General features: G+C 38.2%; 2 protein-coding genes across 2 annotated transcripts in view; one reads left to right on the forward strand and one right to left on the reverse strand.

Moving 5' to 3' along the window:
• Window positions 1-17,843, reverse strand: c15h8orf74 (chromosome 15 C8orf74 homolog). Its single transcript, XM_039660907.2, has 4 exons — window positions 17,778-17,843; window positions 17,318-17,507; window positions 5,241-5,638; window positions 1-257 (listed from the first exon to the last, which is right to left on the reverse strand). The coding sequence occupies exons 1-4, from the start codon at window positions 17,817-17,819 to the stop codon at window positions 75-77; spliced, it is 813 nt and encodes a 270-aa protein (XP_039516841.2). The 5' UTR covers window positions 17,820-17,843; the 3' UTR covers window positions 1-74.
• The window catches only part of rp1l1a (rp1 like 1a), a 16,558-nt gene continuing 7,336 nt past the window's right edge, over window positions 17,503-26,724 (forward strand). Inside the window, exons 1-3 of the mRNA XM_039660903.2 lie at window positions 17,503-17,672; window positions 24,654-25,311; window positions 26,294-26,471. Of these exons, the coding sequence (XP_039516837.2) occupies window positions 24,676-25,311; window positions 26,294-26,471 (814 nt within the window). The 5' untranslated portion in view covers window positions 17,503-17,672; window positions 24,654-24,675. The remainder of the gene's footprint in view (window positions 17,673-24,653; window positions 25,312-26,293; window positions 26,472-26,724) is intronic.

Consider the following 26,724-nt stretch of genomic DNA (forward strand, 5'->3'; position numbering starts at 1 on the left):
CATAAAGGTATTCGTCTATTTTTATTATTATAATATCTCAAAATACACAAGTTTTAAAGAACTGTATTTCAAATTCACTTCTTCTTTGATTTTGTAGGAGTTGCCACACTGTGCTTTTCAGGGGAAACTGGTTGATTTGCGAAGTGCCTCAGTTTCATCTGCAGCAGGTTCTCCGTAAGACAGGTTTCCTTCATCAGAGACTCCATTATAATTTCTCCTTGAGACTGCAGAAAACTGTGCAGCAGCTCTTCTACCTCCTAAAGGAGAGAATATGCGTCAAGAAGTTTTTCTTTGCAATTAATTCTTTGATCCCATCTTTCATTTTACTACCAATGAGTTCATTAAAATCCCTTCTGTGTTATTTTTTTTTAATAAAACTTGTTTATATGTTTATGTTTTGTTTTTAATGTGCTTTAAAGGGTTAGTTCACCCAAAAATGAAAATTAAGTCATTAATTACTCACCCCCATGCTGTACAAACCCCGTAAGACCTTCGTTCGTCTTCGGAACACAAATGAAGATATTTTTGATTAAATTTGAGAGCTGTATAACTACCACATTGGCTCCTAAGGGACTGCCTCTTGACAGCCCAGAAAGTCAATGAAGAAAATGTTTAAATATCCCAAGTGACTACCGTGGCTCAACTATATGTTTATCAAGCGACGCGAATACTTTTTGTGCGAAAAAAACAAACAAAAATAACGAGTTTATTCGACTATTTCTTTTCTTCCTTGTAGGCCAGAACGAGACTTCCTTAGATTTCCACGACGCATGCGCGAGAATTGCGATCTGAAGTAGTGTAAGCTGGTGTGAGCAATTCGCAAATCTCGCGCATGCATCGTGGAAATCTAAGGAAGTCTCGTTCTGGCCTACAAGGAAGAAAAGAAATAGTCGAATAAACTCGTTATTTTTGTTTGTTTTTTCGCACAAAAAGTATTTGCGTCGCTTGATAAACATATAGTTGAGCCACGGTAGTCACTTGGGATATTTAAACATTTTCTTCATTGACTTTCTGGGCCGTCAAGAGGCAGTCCTTTAGGAGCCAATGTGGTAGTTATACAGCTCTCAAATTTAATCAAAAATATCTTCATTTGTGTTCCGAAGACGAACGAAGGTCTTACGGGGTTGGTACAGCATGGGGGTGAGTAATTAATGACTTAATTTTCATTTTTGGGTGAACTAACCCTTTAAGTTAAACCATGTACAAATTCATGTCAACACCATTGCTGAGTATTTTCTCCTTAAAACTGCGATAAATCAAAACACGGTTTGAAATCGCTGGTGTTTCTGACATCACAAACTACCTTGTAACCAATCACGTCAAAGTGTGATCATCAATGAGTGGATCTCTGGAGATGGTGTGAGTGAGTGGAGGCGGGACTAAATTGCATAGTCATAGAACCATGTACTAAATGAGGCAAGCTGTACAGTTACTGTACATTCAAGCTATTTCAAGGCATGACGGGGAAAATTTCAAGGAAAACATTTTTAAATATGTAATTTTTGTAATCAAAGATGAGTTTTAATTTTAAAATGATTGACTACAGGGGGACTTTAAACACTGAAGCCTTATTTACAAAAGAAGATAATGGAATATTTGTGTAATTAGTTACTAAAACTCATTATTTATATTTAGTAGCAAGGTAAGCAGTAACTCCTTTTATTTTTTAACTCGTATATGAACTTATTTAAAGGGTTAGTTCACCCAAAAATGAAAATTAAGTCATTAATTACTCACCCCCATGCTGTACCAACCCCGTAAGACCTTCGTTTGTCTTCGGAACACAAATGAAGATATTTTTGATTAAATTTGAGAGCTTTATAACTACCACATAGACTCCTAAGGGAATGACACTGACTTGACGGCCCAGAAAGTCAATGAAGAAAATGTTTAAATATGCCATGTGACTACTTCCTTGTTGGCCTGAAACGAGACTTCCATAGATTTCCACGACGCATGCGCGAGAACTGAACTGAGATCGCAATTCTCACGCATGCGTCGTGGAAATCTATTGAAGTCTCGTTTCAGGCCTACAAGGAAGAAAAGGAATAGTCGAATAAAGTCGTTATTTTTGTTTGTTTTTTTCGCACAAAAAGTGTGCATGTGTATTGAATGTTAAACAAGTTCATAATAATAACAAGACTGTTTATCATGGTGATGTGTAGCCTACAGGCTTCACACAGACAGTGAATGAGAGAGATCGGCAGAGCGCGTGCAATTACCTGCGTCTGTCTTTGAAGTGGTGAAGCGAAATATTTGTTGCATCATCATTTTAACGGGTATTTTCCCATAAATGCGCATCAGCAGCAGGGCTAGTCAGCATCCCACAGCACAAGAAAGTCACGAGGAAATAAAATCAGTGAGTCACACATTGAATCAAATGCTATGAGTCTCTAATAAGTGAAGCATCAGCTTCAGCGTTGCCCATGCGCGACGCATTGCTGCTCAGCTGAGCCTTGAAAAGTTGAACCTCAAAGTTAAAAATAATTAACATCTTGTTTCTTTACATCTCTTTTAATGAATTAGCTTTTTTAAACGTGTTCGTTGAATGAACGGTTCAATGACTCAAAGTGACTCAATGGCTCAAAGTCCGTTGTCATAACAATATGTGCGCTGAGTGAAAGTCTTGCGCATATACTGTAGACGCTGTTTAGTTTCGGTTACATTGGTTACTGAAAATGTCCTCGTTTTTGTCCACATCGTAAACTTTATTTATATAGCAACAAATGCATATATATTAAATAAATAAATAAATACTGTAAATGCCGGTAATACCGCATATCACGCTATTGAGCCACTCAACATAACCGCAAGGGAAATTCCATAACCGCGACAGCCCTAGTCGTAAACACAACTTCCCACCTCGTACGTACGAACTTCCCAGGAGGACTTGAACGCAGCGCCGTTTTCTCAAAAGTTACCTACAGCAGCTTTAATGGCGCTTCGTTCAAAATCGCATACTCGAGTAGGTACTTTCATTTTGACTTCTAAAAATGTTCTATATAATATGAATGTAATCTGGACGTACTACATTTATTTCTCCGTATTACATTCTTCTTCCCTTACATTTTCTTTTTTCGTTCTCCTTTTCCCTCTTTTAATCATGAGCGCCCTCTAGCACAATTACAGAAAGCATAACAACATTATTTTCCAGTGAGAGAATAGAGAGAAAAATGCTGCAGGTCTCAGAAGTAAATATCCCATTTATTTTCTCCCTAGAGAAATTGATTTTCATCGACAGCACATAAACCTTTCAAGGCAGACCTACCACAAGCTGTGAGGCTGTTAAGCAATGATATATACTTCTTTGGATGCTGCAATCTTAGTCTATGTGTAAATGTTTAAGAAAACCGAAGCTGTTGAAAACGTGACAAAAGCAGTTGTGCTCAACTGGGTTAAATAACAGAGCGGCACTCCTTTAATCCATCTTATCTGGTAACTGCTGACAGCCTGCAGCTCCTTAAGATATTAAGCAAGAAGTGGTCTTCAGTATGAGGGTGATAACCACCATAGGACAACGCACAACAGAAATAATCCTTTGTTACTTCTGTCAGTATGAATTATTACAGCCTTCACATTTCACATTGTGCAATAAAATGGCAAACTTTGCAAAATATGTTTTTTTAGGTCAGTGCCGGTGGAAGCCCTGCGGACACGCATCAGAGCCTCTCGCCAATAGCTTGGAGATTTACTTTGATGGTTTCTCAAAAGGTAATAGTGTTGCCAACAGCTACAGGGCAGCTTAGGATCATAATCCTGTTTAATATCACCACTGAGCAGGAAACAGGTTTCAGGTTTGCACAGTCAATTTCAGGTTGCTTCGGAGACACTGTCCAAACAATATGTCATTGTCTACTTGATATTTATTCCTTTTGATTAACATGTCAATGAAAAGTTTACAGAGGCAAGCCATCAGCATTACTTTTCAAAGCAATCCAAAGCAATACTTATTTTTTACCTTGTGGATGATGGCCGGTAAAAACAAAATCCCATAGAGTAACCTTTCTAGAGCAATTTCTAGATGCGAGAATATAGTAGTAGAGACTTTGGGCTTGACCAATAAGAAACCACCAAGTAATCACCCAGAACATCTTAGCAAATTTGAGCTTGTTGCTGTTTGCTCATCCGGCCTTCATACGGAAAACTGTATGGCCTGCAAAGTTGCCATCATCTCTTTGAGTTCCTCGATTTCTGATTCTTCTCATAAATCAGTTTCTAGTGTTTATCATGTCAACCATCACTAGAGAGTGCAAAAGTCTGGTTCTAGAAGTAAAAACTTCATTAATTTTCTCAATGGGGAAATTGATTTTAAAAATAACATATAAACCTTTAAAGATATCCTTATGTGAGCCACGGGGTTGTTAATTGATAGTACTTGCTCCAGTTAAAGCCGTCAGCCCGCATTACTTCAACTTAGTTTTAAAATAATTGTGTCTAACAGTGGAATTCGTGGTAAAAAAACTACATGACCCATGATGCTGTACAGAAAATTCCAGAAGAGTCGAAAAAAGCGTAATGCACCAAAATATCTCTTTAGCCCCGCCCACTCCCATGAACCACGTGTAATCAAATCACTCTCCCTCCATACACTCTCAAAATACTTAAATATTTAAATGTATATGCATATTCTACGATACACTTAAAATATATTGTTTTTTTAAATATATATAATCAACATTTTTTATTTTATCAAACTTGGATGTCTTTTTTTTCAGTAATAAACAAACACTGTTAAGTTGTTTTGATTGATACTGTGAAGCAGCTTTGATACAATCTGTATTGTGAAAAGCGCTATATAAATATATTTGACTTGACTTGACTTGTTCCCGCACTAAAGTACACAGTCTTTTGTCCAATTTTCAAATACTTTTTTACTTCCAATCAAAGTTTTTAATGTTATGATTCATCTCATAGCTCAGTGGATCGGTTCATGGCTTATAATGCTTTAATGAAGACTTTTTTGAAATCCCTATGGGAGAAATTCATGGAAAAAATACTTCTGGAACCAATGGTGCAGAAAAAATTGGGTGGACACTTCTGCAGTCCTACTACTTTCCAAAGAAACATGCAAATGTTTGCCTGGTGGATGATAAACCAGGTGGAAAAATCACATAGACCTACACTGAAAGCATTTCAAGATAGGAGAATATAACAGAGACCAGTAAGAAACCAGCTCATAATCATTCAGAACATCCAAGCAAATTTGGGTCTTCATACTGTAAATAACTGAAATTTTGTACCTGTTTGCTCATCCGGCCTTCAAATGTAAGACTGTTTAAACTGGCCTGCAATGTTGCCACCATCTGAGCTTCAGCCTTCTCTTTGAGTGCCTTGATTTCTTCTTCTATTTCGGACTGAGCCAAACGCAGGTCTTTCAGAGTCCGCTGCTGTTCCCACTCCACAACGTCTGAACCTTCACAGAGGGGCTGCGGATGAGGTGGGCTTTCAATCTCAAGCTCACAGCTGATGTGTTTCAGACTCGTCTCACCGTTTAAAAATGCCTGATAAAGCCACTGATGAGGAACATATGTTTTCACAATGAAGTTCAGGAGAACAGCATGATGAGCAGCAGAGAGACAAGGCTTTATCTGTGATAAATGATCCTTGATGAGGCAAATGACATCTGATGGCTTCAAACCTAATAGGAGTAATAAAAGCAAAGAATATCTCATTTATTAATCAGATCATCTTAAAGGGATACTCCACTTTTTTTGGAAATAGGCTCATTTTACAACTCCCCCAGAGTTAAACAGTCAAGTTTTACCGTTTTCGAATATAGAATTTTTTTTTTTCCTACTGTGGAAGTCAATGAGACCAGAAACTGTTTGCTTACTGATATTCTTCTAAATATCAGAAAATCGGCTGAATGGATTAGAAAACGGTAAAACCCAACTGTTTAACTCTAGGGGAGTTGTAAAATAAGCATATTTCCAAAAAAAAAAGTGGAGTATCCCTTTAAGAATAGTTATTCTACAAAGCAACCTATTTTTCTAAGATTAGGATGGAAATGTGTAAAAGTATCTAGATCTACTAATCTAACTACATACACTATATTCCCAAAAGTTTTGGAACACCCCTCCAAATAATTCAATTCAGATGTCCCAAACACTTCCATAGTAACAGTTGTATAAAATCAAGCACCTAGGCATGCAGACTGCTTCTACAAACATTTGTGAAAGAATGGGTTGCTCTCAGGAGCTCAGTGATTTCAAGAGTGGTATCCTGGTTGGCACCTGTGCAATAAGTCCATTCGTGAAATTTCCTCACTATTTAATATTCCAATTTTGGTGGAGGGGGGATTATGGTGTGGGGTTGTTTTTCAGGGGTTGGGCTTGGCCCTTTAGTTCCAGTAAAAGGAACTCTTAATGATTCAGCATACCAAGACATTTTGGACAATTTCATGCTCCTAACTTTGTGGGAACAGTTTGGGAATGTCAGCCCGTCTAAATCGGTCCACTGGCAGTATTCAATAGAACGGGTGAAGGTTACTACGTGTTATTGTCTTTCATTTCACACAACGTGACATAACAAGATTACATTAAATACATTTTTTTTTCATATGTATTACCTCATTATTTCATCAGACTCCTTAAATGAAAAAAAGTTTTAATAATATCTGAGCATCATTAAATCTGAGCGAATGTTTGATTATTCTTTTTAACTCTTTACTTATATTTTACCTGGTAATTTTAGGAAACTATGTCGCATTGAGGTCGCGGGTAACACAGGTCTCACGATCACAATCTCGTCAGTTTTCGGCCACTAAACAGTGGTAATTAGCTATATACTTGAGCTGATCGCATTCATGCTAAAACAGTCACCATGGTTTTTGTATAAAGTAACGTTTACTTCAGGCAGAGGTATGTCCACTACTACAGATCTCTTATAATAGTTGGCCATGCCGTGTTTTCCCACGTACACTTATCTAAAGTAACATTAAATTAAAACAGAGGTAACACACACCCAAATTTAGGCTGGTCAAGCAGCATTTTTGCTGTCCTAAAAGGAAATTCACTTCTTGTCTTTGCAAACCAAGTACACTTAAATTGATGCCGCAACATGACATCATGACTTTTGCGTAAACATACACGCCACTTTCGAGTCAAGTGGCGTGTTATCTCTACGCATTTTGAGCTATCTGCGTGTATCCGCGTGTATGCGTGTATGTCTACGCCATTGACGTCCGAGTGATTCCGCGTGTCTGTACACGCCGTCAAATGTCCGCGCGAAACGAAGCAAAATGTAGATCTACATCTGGGGAGCGATCTTTTTTTTTCCTAGGATGCAAGGGAACAGTCATAAATGCCATTAACCCCAGTGATGGATAGGTTTAGGGACGGGGTTGAGGTAAGTCATATATTTATATACAGTGTTGTGCAAGTTACTTCCAAACTGTAATACATTAGGTATTACTTGTTACTGTTATTTAAAAGTAATTCATTACCTTACAATATTACTGTCCCAGAATTGTAATGAGTTACATTACTCATGTGTTGAAGCCATTTCAATGGAACTAATAATAATATTGAATATAATTTAAAATATTTTGAGTTTATTTAGTAATATCTGAGAATAACTGTGTTGCAAATAGAACGTAGAAATTTGAATGTAAGCAGTTGCCCAGTGATCTAGTATAATGTAATTTGATTGGTTGTTAGATTTAGTATGAAAGAATAGTATACTGCGAAGCAGTCAGAAGCCACTGGACTTTGGAGCAACACAGTCTTTTGACCTACACGGAACAGTTAATTTGTAAGAAAAGTAAAGATTCCAAGTTTTTGTTTTATTTTATGTTTTTGAAATTCATAATTAAACAGTCAAACGAAGAACTTTGGATTCAAGACTTTTATTCGCGGACGTTTTGTGTTGAGTACAAAAGAACTTTGAAGTCCTAAGCTAGTGAGTCAGGTTTCTGCACTCACATCAAAGTCAAAAGACTGCTCGACTTAGTCAAAAATCGAGTATATTCAGAACATTGTTCGACGAAGACGAAATAGAAGCCTCATGAGACGATCGCAAAGGAAGGCAGTCACTCGCGCGAGGACGGCGAGCGAATCGACGGGGCTGAGGAAACTTGCTAACGGCTGCTACAAAGACAGACAATAGTCCAATACGGAAAGAAAACAGATGTAGCCAAACCTACAGTACGAGTCGTCGGCTGAATGAAGTTTTCTCTGCAACAGGTCTGATATTTTCTTCTTGGCTCTATTATCCTCCTGATTAACCATCGTCTTAAAGCAAAGACAGAGTTTGGTCACATATTTCGTTCTGAAAGTCATAGAGCTTTATTTAAAGAAATCCTTCACTACAGTGACTCTTTTTTACGAGTGTTTGTGAAGATATAAGAAGAGTAGAAACTGTGGACAGTTCCAGAAGAAATTGTTACAGTTTTGTGTGAAGATTTTAAAGTGACATGGCAGATGAAAGCGCAGCTGCGTGTGTTGACCAAAAGAGGGCGCCAAAGCCCACAGAAAAGGCTGTAGAGGAGAAACTACAAAGGCTGAGAGGAGAACGCAAGGGAAAGTTGGCACAAATAACAAAACAGAAGAATGATCTAGCCAAATTGAAGGAAAATGAACACAATGTTAATTTCATTAAAGATGAAGCATTGCTAAAGTTTGAAAGATGCTTAAGACAGTATGAACGGATTAATGAAGAGTTGTGTGAGCTAACAGATGAAGACGACAGGAAAGCGGTTCAAGATGCTTTTGAGAACAAATATTCAGAATTCACGCTGTTTATAGAAGACACAAACAGATGGATTGCAGATGTCTTAAGAGATGAGGAAGATGATATTGGGCCACAAGATAGTGTATCCAAAGCTAACTCCAAGGTAAGCCACACTTCCAGTACTAATTCTGCGATGCTGAGAATTAAAGCTGAACGTGAAGCACTGTTGGCAAGAGCTGCAGCAATGAAAAAGAGAGAAGCAATAGAACAAGAAGAAGTTCGCTTGAGAGTTAGAAAAGAGCAATTGGAGCTTGAAACTGAGCTTGCTGCTTCAGATGCCAAATTAAAGGTGTATGAAGAATTTGAAGATGCTCGCGAATCTAACTATGACTTATTGGAGCCACCTTCACGACCCAGATTTGAACCCTTGATACAAAGACAAGAAAAACATAATGTGGAAGAATACGTGCTTCGTGGAGCTGGTAAGCCATCCTTTACATTCAGTCCAAAGCTAAACACTCAAGTTGGTGCGTCAGATAGAGGAAAGTCATCTTTGCGGTTTGATGCTGTCAGCAGCACGCCACATCATAATCATCATGATCACACTGATTCTTCTACAGATAGTCTGCACGAAGTACTACAGCGTCAAAACGAAGTCACAGAGATGCTCATTAAACAACAGAGTTTGTCTCAACTGCCTCAAAGAGACATATCCACATTTACAGGAGATCCTCTGACTTACAGATCTTTCATAAGGGCATTCGAGCATGCTATCGACAGCAAAACAGACAGTCATCAAGATCGGCTGTACTACCTTGAACAGTTCACGAGTGGAGAGCCACTTGATCTTGTTCGGAGCTGTGAGCACATGAGACCCGACAGAGCTTACAGACAAGCCAGAGAGCTGCTTGATCGTCACTATAGAGATGAAATGACCATTGCTACAGCTTATATCAAGAAGGCTATGGAATGGCCTCAGATAAGGCCAGACGACAGAAAAGGATTGAATGCTTTTGCTTTGTTCTTGGTTGGATGTTGTAACACAATAAATGATGTTGACTACATGGATGAAATGAACAATCCTACCAACATGAAGTCCATTTTATCCAAACTTCCATTCAAACTGAAAGAAAGATGGAGAAGTCATGCTTATGACATTCAAGAAAAAACAAGAAAAAGAGCCAGGTTTCCTGATTTAGTGGAATTTGTGTACCACCAAGCAAAGGTTGCCAATGACCCGCTGTTTGGAGATATCCTGGACTCCACTTCAAGTAACCAGATCAACTCAAAAAAGCAAACAAGCATTAGAAAAAGTGAGTCTAAAAGAAGCAGCTTTGCTGTAAATGTGTCTGCTACTGAAAATAGCGTCAGTAAAAGCCAACCTGAGAAGAAACCCTTTGCACTCAAGTCTGCAAGTGTCTTTCAAAGTCCATGTCTTTACTGCCAGAAGAACCATGCACTGAATGCGTGCAACAAGATTAGAGAACAGCCTCTGAAAGAAAGAATTCAGTTCTTGAAAACGAACGGCCTTTGTTTTGGGTGTCTGACAGCAGGTCATATGTCCAAGGACTGTAAAAAAAGGTCTTCTTGTCTAGATTGTTCACTCAAGCACCCAGCTATCTTGCACGTTGTAAAGGAGGTTGCTTCATTGAAGACCAACTGTGCAGATGACAGCTTACAAAGCTCAAGTGAAGTCACAAGTGCTCTCGTGTCTGCAGGATGCAAAAGAGGTGACCATACTGGGGCCGGGAACAGTGAGTGTATCCTTCCCATCGTACCTGTACGGGTAAAACATAAGAAAGACTCAAAGATAATCAAGACCTATGCTTTTCTAGATCAAGGAAGTACAGCAACTTTCTGCACTGAAGACTTGGCGAAGAAGTTGAATATGCGAGGCAGAAAGGCAGAGTTCCTGCTTCGCACTATAGCCCAAGAACAGAAAGTTAGTAGCTATGAGCTTACAGATCTGGAGGTGTGTGGCTTAGAGGAGCAAGATTACATTCAGCTGCCCAATGTGTATACTCAGCCAGATATACCTGCAAAAAAGGCCAACATCCCACAGAAGAAAGATTTGGAAAAGTGGTCTTATCTGAGTCAAGTCCATCTCCCAAAACTGGATGCAGAAGTTGGTCTGCTCATCGGTGTCAATGCGTACAAAGCCATGGAGCCATGGGAGATCATTAATAGTCAGAATGACGGACCATACGCTGTGAAGACCGCTCTTGGTTGGGTTGTCAATGGACCAATCAGCAGATGTCCAGAGAAGGAGTCAGACGATGGCAAAAGACAAAGTTTCCTTGTCAATCGGATTTCTGTGATAAGCGTTGAAGGAATGCTGATGAAGTATTACAATGCAGATTTCCCAGAAAGAAGATGTGATGACAGACGAGAACAGTCTCAACATGACAAGCAGTTCATGCATACGGTGACAACATCAGCCCAGCTTGTGGATGGTCACTTCTGCATCAAGTTGCCTTTGAAGGATGACAAGGTGAAGATGCCATGCAACCGTGGTATTGCTGAACAGAGGCTTAACTCTCTGAAGAGGAAGTTTAGTAGGAATATTGACTTCTTTCAAGAGTACAGGGCATTTATGGACAACATACTGGAAAAAGGCTATGCAGTAAAGGTTCCAGAAGAACAGTTGATTCGCAGTGATGGAAGAGTATGGTTCATTCCACACCATGGGGTTTACCATCCAAAAAAGAGGAAACTCCGAGTCGTTTTTGACTGTGCGGCAACTTACCAGGGTGTGTCGCTAAATGACCAGTTGTTGCAAGGGCCTGATCTAACGAACACCCTCATCGGAGTGTTGCTGAGATTCAGACAGGAGCCTGTTGCCATGATGGCAGATATCGAGTCCATGTTTTACCAGGTGTGGATTCCAGACACGGACGCAGATATGTTACGCTTTCTCTGGTGGCCAGGCGGTAACCTGAATGTTGAACCAGAAGAGTACAGAATGTGTGTGCATCTGTTCGGTGCTACATCATCTCCCAGTTGTGCGTCATATGCATTGAGAAGAACAGCGGAGGATGCAGCATCAAAGAGTACACCAGAAGCCACACAGACTGTCCTCAAGAATTTCTATGTGGACGACTGCTTGAAGTCAGTAGCCACAGAAGACAAAGCCGTTACTCTTGTCAGGGAGCTGATGACACTGTGCGCTAGTGGTGGTTTCCATTTGACGAAGTGGGTCAGCAACAGCCGAGCTCTGCTAGGTTCCATTGCCGATCACGAACGAGCAGCTGAGGTCAAAGATCTTGATTTGGAGCATGATGAGTTACCAGTGGAACGGGCATTGGGCATGCAGTGGTGCACAAGTTCTGACAGCTTCAAGTTCAAAATACATCTGCCGGACAAGCCATGCACAAGACGGGGCATTTTATCTGTAGTCAGTTCAGTGTATGACCCAATGGGTTTTTTGGCACCACTCCTGCTACCTGTCAAGCTCATTTTAAGAGATCTCTGCCAAGAGAAGAAAGGTTGGGATGAAGAGATCCATGAAAAGTCATGCCAGACATGGATTAAGTGGCTGACAGACTTAGACAAGCTTTCAGAACTCAGTCTGAACAGATGTTTCAAACCCCCTGCATTTGGGCCAACAAAGGTTGCTCAAATCCACAATTTCTCAGATGCTAGTCAAGATGGTTATGGCGTTGTGTCGTATCTCTTGCTGACAAATGATCGGGGTGAGAAACATGTATCATTCTTGATGGGAAAGTCCAGAGTCGCTCCGCTCAAACAGATCACGATCCCGAGAATGGAGTTAACAGCAGCGACTGTTGCAGTCAAGATCGATCGGATGTTGAAAGAAGAACTTGAAGTTCCCCTGATGGAGTCGGTCTTCTGGACAGATAGTACAACGGTACTAAAGTACATTGAAAACGATGCGCTTCGCTTCAAGACATTCGTGGCAAACCGTGTCTCTTTCATTAGAGAAGCGACTACATCTTCTCAGTGGAAGTATGTCAATACCTCACAAAACCCAGCTGATCAGGCTTCAAGAGGGTTGAAGATCCAGAGCTTCTTGGAAAGTAAAAGCTGGTTTCAGGGGCCTAGTTTCCTGCAAAAAGAAGTTGAATGGCCAGAACAACCTAAACAGTGTACTTACTTGACTGAAGATGATGTTGAGGTGAAGACATCCGCTGCAGTGTCATGCACAGACTCAAATGAGTGCACAGATCCATTGAACCAGCTCGTTGAGTATTATTCCAGTTGGCATAAGCTGAAAAAAGCGACAGCCTGGATTTTGCACTTGAGAAGGACGTTGCGGCACCTGAGCGAGAAGAGAAAAGAGTTTGAGCAGAACATACAAGAGAATGAGATTGATCCAGGTAAATGCAGATCAGTAGTTGGACAGCAAATGGTGATGTACAAGAAGAACCTGGAAAAAAGGATACTTACCGTGGAAGATCTATCCAGAGCTGAAATGGAACTGGTTAAATACAGTCAGAGACAAGCTTACTCAGAGGAGATACAAGCCTTGCAGCCGGGAGGCTCTCGTGTGAAAAAGAGCAGTTCTATCTTCAAACTGGATCCATACTTGCAAGATGATGTGTTGAGAGTAGGAGGACGTTTGAACAGATCGGCAATGCCCGAGGAGGCCAAGCATCCTGCCATTCTGCATAAACAGCACAGAATAGCTCACCTCATTCTCCACCACATCCATCAAGAGTGTGGACATGGAGGTAGGAACCACATCCTAGCCATATTGCGACAACGGTATTGGATACCAAGAGCCAATGCAGCAGCAAGAAAAGTGATTTCAGAGTGCAACCTCTGCAGAAGACTCCATGCAAAGGCAGGAGAGCAGAAAATGGCAGATCTGCCACAAGACCGTCTGCTCCCTGACAAACCCCCTTTCACCAACACGGGTGTGGATTATTTTGGACCTTTTGAGGTCAGAAGAGGACGTGCAAAGGTTAAGCGGTATGGAGTACTATTCACATGTTTAACTGTCAGAGCTGTGCATATAGAAGTAGCCCATTCTCTTGACACTGACTCCTGTATTAATGCCATACGGCGTTTTCAAGCAAGAAGAGGACAAGTGTCAATCATTCGTTCCGACAATGGCACAAACTTTGTCGGCGCTGAACGAGAGCTGCGTGAGGCATTGTCAGAGCTGGATCAGTCTCGTATCAATGAAGTCATGATGAGAAAGGGTGTGCAATGGATTTTCAACCCGCCTGCTGCATCCCACCACGGCGGTATCTGGGAACGTCAAATCCGCACGGTGAGAAAAGTGCTGAGTTCTGTTGTGAAGCAACAACTCTTAGAAGATGAAGGACTACACACTCTTCTATGCGAAGTTGAAAGCATCATTAATGGGAGACCATTAACCACGAACACAGATCACCCCAATGACCTCGAGCCGCTAACGCCGAATCATCTGCTCACATTGAAAACACAGCCTAGTTTTCCACCTGGTGTGTTCGCTAAGGATGATGTCTATGCCCACCGGCGCTGGAGACAAATACAATACATGGCGGATCTATTCTGGCGAAGGTGGACTCACGAATACCTACCGCTTTTGCAAGAACGGCAAAAATGGCTCGGCCTCAAGAGAAGTTTCAAGGTTGGAGATGTTGTTCTCGTCGCAGATTCGTTCCTGCCAAGAAATTCCTGGATGTTAGGCAGAATGATGAGAGTGATGCCGGATTCCAAAGGCGTTGTCCGAAGTGCTGAAGTTCGAACGAAGACCAGCATCATTCAAAGACCCATAACTAAACTTTGTTTATTTCAGGGAGAAGACTGAAGATAGAAGAGAGAGACTTGAACAAGCTAAAAAATACTTACCAGAGTAGATTGAATGTTGAATAGAAATAACCAGTTTGATTAGACTGTGAAAAATATTTAGTTGTTAATGCTTTCCAGTTAATGTTTACTTGAAATACCTCTCTGTGAATAGGTTTTTTGCCAAAAGGAATTGAGATAGTGTTACATTTAGCAGTATAAATGGCTTCAGTTTAAGTTTAAGTTGATAATTGATATGTTAAGGCCTAGTCAATTAGGGGCCGGGATATGTTGAAGCCATTTCAATGGAACTAATAATAATATTGAATATAATTTAAAATATTTTGAGTTTATTTAGTAATATCTGAGAATAACTGTGTTGCAAATAGAACGTAGAAATTTGAATGTAAGCAGTTGCCCAGTGATCTAGTATAATGTAATTTGATTGGTTGTTAGATTTAGTATGAAAGAATAGTATACTGCGAAGCAGTCAGAAGCCACTGGACTTTGGAGCAACACAGTCTTTTGACCTACACGGAACAGTTAATTTGTAAGAAAAGTAAAGATTCCAAGTTTTTGTTTTATTTTATGTTTTTGAAATTCATAATTAAACAGTCAAACGAAGAACTTTGGATTCAAGACTTTTATTCGCGGACGTTTTGTGTTGAGTACAAAAGAACTTTGAAGTCCTAAGCTAGTGAGTCAGGTTTCTGCACTCACACTCATGTATTACTTTTGAGTTACTTTCACCAAAATAACTAAGTAGAACTTAACTTTTGGGCTGTAACGATATGCAATATGAAACCAAAATCGCAAATCGCCACATCCATGAACCTACAGAATCGCGACACACCTCTTCCAACTCCAGCGTTATTCTCCTTACCGTCCTTATCCAATGCTGCCTTATCTTTAAATTAGGCTATTAGTATTATTTGAAGTTAACATTATAAAATAAGTAGACCTACACCACAAAACTAGTTGAGGATAAATTATTTAAAATTGGGGAAGTCCAGCGTTATGGACATTACATTTGCAGTCAAAACTTGAAATAAAAATTCTCAGAAAATTCATGTATTGAAACGTATATAGGCTACTTCCTTAAAGGACTCCAGACATTAGACAAATATCAGTCTATGTTTTATTTTTAATATTAGGGAAAAGACACACATTCATGCGTGACAAAAAAATAGGAGGCAAAATATATTTTTTGTAATTCTGTTAATTACACTGCGCAAATCGGATAAGAAAGGGTTGGCTCTCCAGTCTCCATAGAACTTAAAATATTTATTTTATTTTAGTTTTCGTGTTCGCATTTATGAGGAAAAAACAATGTTACAGACGCGACCGCTCTGAACTGGCACTAAAAGACTGCTTTAAAACTTTCACATAGTCTGCTGCCTTTAAGAAGTAAAAGCAGACAATACACTGTAATACAACTGTAATACAAGCCTCACTGAACATGTAACGAGTAAAATATTACTGAAAATTGATTAGTAATGCCTTACACTACTGCGTTACAGCTAAAAGTAATATGTTACTGTAATGTATTACTTTTTTAATGCGTTACTCCCAACACTGTTTATATATACAGTAATAACGTTGAGTCAACAGCGTTCATAAACACGCTGAAAAGCGATTATGCGTGTTGATAGCACGCCAAAAATGGAAATACGAATTGCCGTGTCATACACACGCTACTTCATGAGATCAGTCTGAATGCCAAATACTAATCTGACGGAGACTTGCGGTAACATACAAATCTGTTTAATCTACTTCATTTCAGAGTCAGTCAGAATAAAATCCAATGTTTACAATTTATTGACCAGGCAATAGAACAATATTTCAAAATCAAATTCTTAGAATAAAATAATATATCAATCATATATAAAAACAACAATTCATAAATGATCGAGGAATTGTAGAAATATTTACCTGGCAATGAAAACTACACACAGCGATCGTGTGGGAAGTCTGCCAAGTTGCCAACAGACAAACCTTTTGCCAATTTTCCTTATAAACCCAGACAATTCAATATGCTTACCAAATGGTGGTGTCTGTCATTATAATTCGATTTTGGTCCCCTGTTGAGGGGTTCACAACTGGGATCAGAATTTGTAATTGAATGGGTTCTTGATACCTTTACAAGAGATGTACATGCGGGAGGTAGTTTGAATGGAGGATTTGGGGGAGGGCACACCTTTAAGGGGCACACCACATTTCTAATTTTCTAAAACTTTACACTGAGTCACTTGTGCACCAGTGGTCAAAGCAAGGTCCATAAAGACATGGATGAGCGGGTGTGATGAACTCATCTCAGTCCTAAACTCAACTCGATAGAGCACCTTTGGGATGAATTAAAGCAGTGACTGTGAGACAGGCCTTCTCGTCCAACATCAGTGCCTGACCTCACAAATGCTCTTCTAGAAGAATGGTCAAAAAAATCCCATAAACACATCTATCTATCTATCTATGCTCATTTAATCGAAATTAAACTGAAACCGCGACTTTTGTGAAGATCGGCTTTGTGATCAGTACTGCTGCTCCATCTCGGAAAGCACTGCAAGTTTGAGTCACTTGATAATCCATATGTTTTTCTCCAGTGTACAGAATTATACACATTTTTTTGCATAAGAGACACCATCAAACTGAACACAAATTTAGAGTAAATGCAAATATAGGTTATACCCTAATCTCAATAATTAATTCGAAAACATATTAATAAATAAAAGTATTTGCGTAATATATATTTCGCTATGAACAACAAAATAACCTTTTACAGTCTATGAAAATAAAAAAATAACGCATAGACTTCCGGGCGTCCCTGTGATCACGTGATAAACAAGTATTTTGCGGTCATCAAATATAGCAGAGCAGAGGGGACCAAAAGGGACATTGTCAAATAATGACCCACCTTTGAGTTTAGGCAGGAGATCTTTGGTGATGTTTGCCACTTGTGCAACTGTTGACCACGACAGTCCTCGTGTAATTGCTAACATCACATTCTCATACACAAACTCTTGATGTAAATACTGTCGTTTATCGTCACCATCAAACTCTGTCCAGTAAAAACAGCTGCTCAGACGTTCAATACCGTCATCTCTCTGAAACAACACATATCAGATATGAGGTTTGAGACAACAGGTCCTGTGTGTGTGTGTTAATGCGCACACAATCGTCATTCACAGTCAGTGTGATAGTTACTGACTTCGGATGCATCACGCGCATCTGCTTTGTTTTCTCGCCTCTATCAACAAGTGCGCGCGCAGGTAAGAGCCATTGATTTTATATCTCGCGATCTTTATTTTAAGAATCAATTGTGTTTATTTGTGTGAGAATGCCGTAGAGTTAAAGGCAAATAGCTGCAGGTTTACCTTCATCCTCGATATCTCCTGTAATGCGTGTATGGAGGCCATTATGAGACGACTGCTGTTGTGTGTTTGTTGCCAGGGAAACCCAGAAGATTTATGTTTTGTTAAATAAGACACACAGGAGCTTAGGGGTAAACTTTAGACATAACAATATTGTTATATTCATATTAATTATTTGATAATACTGCACATATTAGACTCAATATCAATTTATTTTGCTATTGGTAACCTATATTATATGCGTTTTATTATCATGAATAAATTACACTTGAGGTATAGCCTAACATTCATAATTTAATATATTTTTGAAATTGAATTGACACATTTTCCCCCCATAAACTGTACAATATAAGAATATGTCATCATTGATGTAATTTTTCCATGATATATATAACCCAACATATATTTTTTGTTATGTATTTATGTGGTAATTATGTTGTATTTATTTTACTTTAATAATTTGCTACATTTGTAGTGTGAATATTTTATTATAAAGTAAAATTATTATTAGTAATCATAATGTTGATATTTTGCTGAGAACAATATTTAGATATTTTTTGTAATAATGCATGCTATTATTATAATAATTAATTATAATAATTAATTGCATGCTATATTTCTTGGTGGTCTGTTTTGATAAGAAAAAATCGCTTATATGTCAACGTACAATGTCAACATGCAGTGTAACTTTTTTGGGGGTCAGCGCAGGCAAATAGTTTTCCATATTTGTGCATTTCTATGCCTAAACCGTGAACAACAGTTCATATTTGGAGATCTAAGAGTTAATTCCGTTTGACACAGATGGCCACACAGTATAATCCTCTTTCAGAGGAGTCCCACTTCTCCTCCTCCTCCTCCTCCTCTTCTCTGGATGAAGGTCTGCCTGTGATAATTAGCCTAATGGAATGAATGACTGTGAATAGACAATTTGCAGCTGTGCCATGTCCGTGGTTTGTTGATGTGGGTGAAAAGTGACTTTCTTCACATGAGGGAACGCCATGTTTTTATCATCACCTGCATGAGCCGGAGGGAGGAGCACTCCTTTTTGTAAGAAAAACTGTTGAATTTTCTAAATGGATTACTCTAAAAGTATTGACAGAGCTTGGAGGTTTGGTGTTGGAAGATTTAGCAGTCGAGACGAATGAACCTGAGCTTACAGGGTAAAGCTAATGTGTGGAATTAGGATAGGAAGGAGAATCAAGATGGCTCTATGTTTGGTTAATAAAAAGGTCTGTTTTAGCTTAATGGTTTGTGGAACATGCAAAAAAAAAAAAAAAGGATTTTCTTACTTCGTAGTTTTGTCTTGTCTTCCAATACAAATATCCAGATGAATCAACTTTATACATTTACTTTAAATGAGAAATCTTGTTTTCTGAAAAATATGTCAAAATTAAGTGAGTTTATGCTTAAAACATAAAAAATATCTGCCACAGGGGTATAAGAAGCATAATCTTGTTTCTCCTTTAAATTTAAAGGGATAGTTCACCCAGATATTAAAATTCTGTCATCATTTACTCACTCTCATGCCGTTCCAAACCTGTAAGACTTTCGTTCATCTTCGGAACACAAATGAAGATCTTTTTGATAAAATCTGAGAGCTTTCTGTCCCTCTATTGACAGCTACGTAACTGAAAATTTGATTCAAAAAGTTCATAAAGAGATAGTAAAATTAATCCATATGAATTTTCTGAAGCATTGGTGAACAGATTTAATTTAATTTTATAATTTTATTCAATGGAAGCGCTGCACTACATATTTACTGAGTGAAAAGTGTAGGAGACTGACATGGAAGAGAATCAATTGTTGAATAAAGTAGTTATTTTTGTTTAGTTTTTTGTGCACAAAAAGTATTCTTGTCGCGTCAGAATATTAAAGGAGTAGTTCACTTTAAAAAAAAAAAAACTTTTGCTGATAATTTATTCACCCCCATGTCATCCAAGAGGTCCATGTCATTCTTTCTTCAGTTGAAAAGAAATTAAGGTTTTTGATGAAAACATTCCATGATTTTTCTCCATATAATGCACTTTACTGGTAACCAAACTGTTCAAGGTCCAAAAGACAGTTTTAGTGCAAACTGCAAACTGTTCAAAGGGCTTTAAATGATTCCAGACGATGAATAAGGGTCTTATCAAGAGAAACGATCAAATGCTCGCCTTGCTCTGTTCTGTGATGCACGTTCGTGACTGTCCTTTTCGAACTTATTCATCAAAACGAACAAATCTTTTTCAGAGTCAATTCGTTCATTTCGTTCGTTTAATTGAACCAAATGACCCAAAAAAGATTAGTTCATTTTGATAAACGAAATCGTCTGGAATCGTTTAAAGCCCTTTGAACAGTTTGCAGTTTGCACTGAAACTCTCATTTGGACCTTGAACCGTTATATGGAGAAAAATGCTGGAATGTTTTCATCAAAAACCTTAATTTGTTTTCGACTGAAGAAAGAATGACATGGACATCTTGGATGACATGGGGGTGAGTAAATTATCAGCAAACGTTTTTTTAAAAGTGAACTACTCCTTTAAGGTTGTGCCACTGGAGTCACATGGACTATTATAATGTTTATATCTTTACTACCTTTCCGGGCCTTGAAAGTGGTAATAACATTGCAGTCTATCTGAAATGTTATTACTATTCTGGGTCAGAAAGCTTTTAGATTTCATCAAAAAGATCGACTTCATGCATTACATAATCACGCTGAAAGGTCAGACGATAACCTGACGTAGGTGGAAAATGTAGGGTAGGGTGAAAAAATCATTTAAACTCATCACATTTTTTCCTCCAACTGTCATCCGACATTGTTGTTTTACCTTTTATACAATTTTGCACTTTCGCTTTGTAAACGCTAGCGACACTTCTGCCTACGTCATGCGTGATTATGCATTGATTTGTTTTAGAAAATTACAGATCGTTTCGCTAAATTAGACCCTCATTCCTCGACTGGGATCGTGTAGAGCTCTTTGAAGCTGCATTGAATCTGCAACTGGGTCTTTCAACCTGTTGATAAACCTTAAAGTCCACTATATGGAGAAAAATCCTGGAATGTTTTCCTCAATTTTCTTTTATTTCTTTTCAACTGAAGAAAGAAAGAAATGAATATCTTGAATGACGTGGGGGTGAGGAAATTATCAGGAAATTTTCATTCTGAATTCTGATGTGAACTAATCCTTTAATAACACAATTTTAACAACTAACCCTTTTAGTTTATTTCTTTGACCCCTTTGACAGATATTTGTTCTTTTGTTAAGCTTAACTCATTTAATTTTTAACTCAAAAACAAATGACTTAATTTAAAACTCATTACAAGTGATTGCATCCCAAGTAAATGTATCTTGGTATTTTTTTTGTTTTTTTTGTGCAGTGTGAAGAAAGGTCTAAGCTAAAATGGGAAAATGCAATATGGATTACAGACTGAAGTATTATTTGTGTAGGTTTCACAAATATGTTGCCAGCAGATGAACTGATGCATTGTTTTGAATGTCAATGGTTATAAATGCTATGAGTGTAGGCTAGCTATCACATTATATTAAGCATTTCTTATTATGTAGTCATATACAAGTCTCATTACAGAATCGTTTTATACATTGATAAGTGACTAATATATCTAAGGCTGTATTAGACTAAGTGTCAATAATCATGTTTATTGTAGATCTTTAATGGGCATTATGGGAATCATTTTACACAGTTTTACATTTTTTGCTAATTATTTAAATGATCCTGAACAGATCTGTTAGTTTTGTTTTTTTTCCGTGTCCCCTCCCTCTTCTCCTACATATCCCATGAGTCCTAAACGTGTCTCAGTAATCTGACAGCGTTGTATTGCAGGTTTCTCCCAATGGCCTGCCAAGTTCTCACTTACTATTCGTGGAAATCATGTATAGCACTGTCAACCGTTAATTGAACCTTTAGAGATTTATAATTAGTGTCAAAAATGAACACCTCCCAGATGTGTTTAGTAATTAATTAGCTCTAAATGAGCTCTGTGCTTGGTGTGCCATTGCAAGAATTTGCAGCCTCGAAATCACATAGAATACATAGAATGTTAAAACATCCGTATTAATGTTCCCTCAGCTTGCGTGTAATAGCGGGTCACTTTAGAGTACAGAGGATGTGCTGTCTTTCCTGAGATTACAGTAAGCCTGTGCTTTGGCAGTTCTAGAGTGAGCAACAATCAATCATGTCTTGTTACACTATGGTCAAATTTAGTTTTTAAATGACTTTTGGACAGTAAGCAATAGCCTGGAACACCCAATGCCTTGGTATAACCACTCCGAACACCTGCACAACAAGCATCACTCATCAATTTATACAGAAAATGTCTAGTTTTAAATGTCGAGCAAAGCTGTTACTGTTTCAAATTAAAAACAGCATAAAATATTCAAAGTGCTAAATGATTATAGTATGGGATTAATCACTTGTAATGGTTAATCACTGCTGGATTCCGAGACAGTAAGCAGCCATAGGCACTATTTTCAAGGTGTCCTTAGAAACTGAAAATAAATCCGTTTGAATTAAGTACCAGTTTGATGTTATCATACAGTAGGAGCATTATTTTTCAAACCATAAGGTTCACATGGAATATTCACTTTGCAGTCAGTTATTCTATGAAGAGTTCCCCAATATCTGCCATATTGTCTGATGTGTGTTAAATCTGAATTTCGTGAGATAAGAACAAATATAATGAAAGGTAAAAATTAAAAATATAATTAGATAATTTAGTGCTGTCAAAGCGATAAGTTGCATCTAACATAAAAGTTTGTAAATAATACATATGTGTGTGTCTGTTTATATAACCTATACACAGACACACACACACACACACACACATATATATCTATATCTATATAATTACTGTGTGTATAGCTTTGAAGGCACCAGTCTAATTGAACGGTTTATAATTGACCTGTTTTTTTAGTAATTATGTAATTGTTATATAATTAAGTTATATCATTGTAATATAAACATCGATATATGTGAGATTCACCAATAGTGTCTCGTGATTGTCTGTAGTTGTTTCGAATTTTAGATATAAGCAGTAGAGAACTGAGTGAATTTGACAGCAGATGTGTTTTCCACCTATGTGTTTGTGGAATAAAACAGTCTGCGATCTGGGGTCAAAAGGCAGACGACTCGTAGCTCTGCGCATCTCTGTTTATGCAATCCTGGTGTCGCTGTCATGTGTCTTACACTCCCCTAGAGTTCAGTGAAATCTCAAGATGATTAAAGAAGCTTTGTGTTCTATCCTTAGCTGCCAAAGGCCCTGATTAGTGAGCAGACTGTCTGTGGGAGGGCTTGTAAACTTGTGTCAGTGTAACAGTCGTGTGCTTGGATGCTACCTGGAACGCTGCTCTGTATAGTCAGATTTTATTGTTATATTTCATTTTTTATACAGTTTTTTTAGCATCAGAAATGATCATGTATACTGTAAATGTAAGTATACTGTTCATATTATATGTTCATATACAATACTTTTTTAGATTTGAGTGGGATGCAGAACTAATGCTATTTTAATTTTGTGTAAATTGCCTAAATATATCTAAACATGCCTAAATACGCTTTATCAATATATATATATATATATTGATAAAGCGAATTGTTTAGTGAAAACATGAGCTTGAGGCAGTATGTCATGGCTTTTGTGGTGAAATATAGATAAATCATCTACATTTTATACAAAGAATTAGAACATAGACTATGATAGTCATTAAATGTTTTTTTTTTTTACTCAGGGTACACTTTTATTTTAAAAAGATTTGTTATAAGAAATCTGGTTAAACTATCTTTGCTCTCAGTTTGATACACAAACTTTACTCAGAGATGATGCGCTTGAACTTCTTTAAATGTTGGATTAAAGTTGCCTATTAAGGACTAAGTACTAAATGCAATTTAAGAAAGTCTGTAACTGTTTCTCAACGTGCATGAGATTAACCTCTGAACTGGGGCCTAGTTTTACAGTTGCTTATACTAAATAACATCACAGGTCATCTAAAGCGTAATAGTTTAACACAAGTTTGACTGAGTCCACATGGCATGACTGGATTGCAGTTATCACAATATCTGTGTTTTCTGTAATAACATGGTGTTCTTTGGTATTCTGGAGTACAATGATAACGCCATGGTTCATTGTATGAACATGCTAATAGACTTTCATGGCAGATCAAAGTACCACGGTACTCCCACATTATTTTGTGATACTGATGCCTTCCCATTGTGCTGTTAAGTTATTTAATGCAAAGCTAGCCGTGGATTATCCCATACTTAAGCTATCCAATAGAGATAGTTTATCAACTATATTTCTTAATGAGAGTTTGAAGACTGAATACCTGTCTTAGCTTGAGATACCCGACATATAATGCCCTTTCACACCAAAGATATAGACAGTAAGACAAAAAATAAAAGAATAGCAGTTCACACCACAACTTTAAAGATTACAGAACAGAGAAATTATATCGTTGAAATCCCTTACAGATAGATTTTTTTTCAGCCAATCGGAATCCACCAGACTTGAAAGAACTCAAGCATTTAAAGCAAAAGAGGACACTTAAGTTACAATACACATATAGTTATCTGCTAACACTTTAGTTTAAGGTCCAATTCTCACTATTAACAAGCTGCTTATTTGTATGCCTGTAGGGTATTGGCTATTTATTAGTACTTATAAAGCACATATTTATACCTCATTCTGCATGACCATATTCTACATCCTTAATCATACTCAATACCTACAATTAAACATCTACCATACTAATAATAAATAAGCAGTAATTAGGAGTTTGAGGCAAAAAGTCAGTTAATTGTGAGAATTCTTTCAACATTTATGGGCTTGAATTTGATTGTGAGTTACCGATAATGTCATTCACATTTCCAAACTCTTCCCCACAGTTTGAACTGACGTGGAGGAGAGATGCAGAGGGCGGCCCCAGGCTCCTTCGACGCCGATACCCTTTTTCAGAATGAACAGTTTCCTCATCCTCCAGTGTCGTCTTTTGGCTCAAGCGTGAAATTGGCCAGCCCAGCCAAGAGAATTACCTTCTACAAGAGTGGCGACGCTCAGTTCAAAGGGGTCAAGATGGCCATCCATAAACGCAGCTTCAAATGCTTTGATGCCTTATTGGATGACCTTTCCCAAAAGGTTCCTCTGCCTTTTGGTGTGCGTACTATCACGACCCCCAGGGGCACCCACAGCATTAAACATTTAGAGCAGTTTGAGGATGGAGGCTGTTACTTGTGCTCTGACCGTCGCCACGTCAAGCCAATCAACATAGAAGCTGCAGGGAAAAGGCCCGCAGTCTGGCACCACCACAGCCACCCACATAATACTCGCCGGAAGCCCTCCCGACCCGAGGAACCCCCCTCGGGACATCAGCAGCACCACCGGCACCCCAAAAGGATTGTTCTAGTGAAAAACAATGACCCTGCTATTAGGCGATCCATCATTCTGAGCAGACGAACTGCTCGAAGTCTTCGCGTCTTCATGGACGAGATTTCAGAGCTAATGCAGTGTCACGTCAAGAAACTCTATACTCTGGAGGGGCGCAAGGTCAGGAAGGATTTCCTTTCTTCAGCCATTCTTTAATTAGCTGGACCAGGTATTTTAGGAGGCAGATGTCAGGTCAGGACAGAATTGCAAGCCATGGAAAATACAAGTTGTTCTAGCTACTTACAGTATCTAAATGTGTCTTTAAGGTGTAGTTCACCCATAAAAAAAATTTGTGAACTCTCATTTTGTTTCCCACACATATGATTTTCTTTCTTCTGTGAAACACAAAAGGAGAAATTAAAGTTTGTACATTGTTCTTCCATATATTGACAATTGGCGGTATAAAAGGATAAAAACGATCCATAAGACTTGTTTGCTAGTGTTCTGAGGAATGGACCATAATTGTATTGAAAAGTCATTATTTACTGAAAAATGTGCCCTCCGCCATAGCTCTAAAATCTTTTTCTTGCATGCATATATTCTCTATTGATGGCAATGACAGTTGCCATAACCAAACGCTTGAATGTGTGTGCACTATTTGAGCACTACAGGGCAAGAGTTTCAGCGAATAATATAGTTTATAACAAATTCTGCTATATTTGTCCTATTTGGAGTTTGACAACCCTGTGCAATGCTCATGTACATTAGTAAAAAAAAACTTTCTGCAAAGCATCTCCCTTTTGTGTACCATGGAAGCCATACAGGTTTTTGACTCTCATTCAGAGTTCTCATTGTTGGTTGAACTATTTCCTATACCGTTTAAAATCAGCATTTGGTGTTTAATTGTTTAATTTACATAATTACATAAAATAATATGCTGATATTGTCATTGGAGAGAACCATTGTGTTTGAGTTTTTATGATTTATGGGTTCACAGTTCTAAAATGTGTGTTTAGCATTTTTTTTGGCACAAAAAAGGTTAAATGTCAGATAAAATGTTGATTTTGGAAGATAGCTGCCTCTGTAGACAGTGATAGTAAGTATTTGTTTCTAAGTGGATTTGACTCATATGTATCTTGTGTTTATTCACTGCTCTCCATAGATTGACAATATTCAGAGTCTGATGCAGTGTCCTAGTGTGCTGGTCTGTGTGGGTCGAGAACCCTTCAGACCATTGCTTATGGAAAGCTCGAAGAAGCTCTCAGATGAAAAGCTTCCAGGAATGCGCACAAGGTCTCACTCTAGTATCTGCAGTGAAGGTCATGAAAGCAAAAAGAATGGTAAGTATTTTTTTCTTATTGTGTGTGTACACATTTCGGGATAACTATCGTTTATATTTATTTGCTTTAGGTGAATCATCATAGTGATTAACAACCCATCTGCCCATGCATGTCTAATAATAGACTAAAGGTGAAACAACCATCCACCACCAACTCAAATGCAGTTAATGTATTATCAGCGCTGGTGAATCAAGAGCATGTTTCAAATAGGCGTCGATATAGTTGCTTGTTAAAAAGAAGTGATTTTTCTTAA

This window comes from Pimephales promelas, chromosome 15 (assembly GCF_988280905.1).
Source record: "Pimephales promelas chromosome 15, fPimPro1.hap1.1, whole genome shotgun sequence".
In the NCBI taxonomy this organism is placed as follows: Eukaryota; Metazoa; Chordata; class Actinopteri; order Cypriniformes; family Leuciscidae; genus Pimephales; species Pimephales promelas.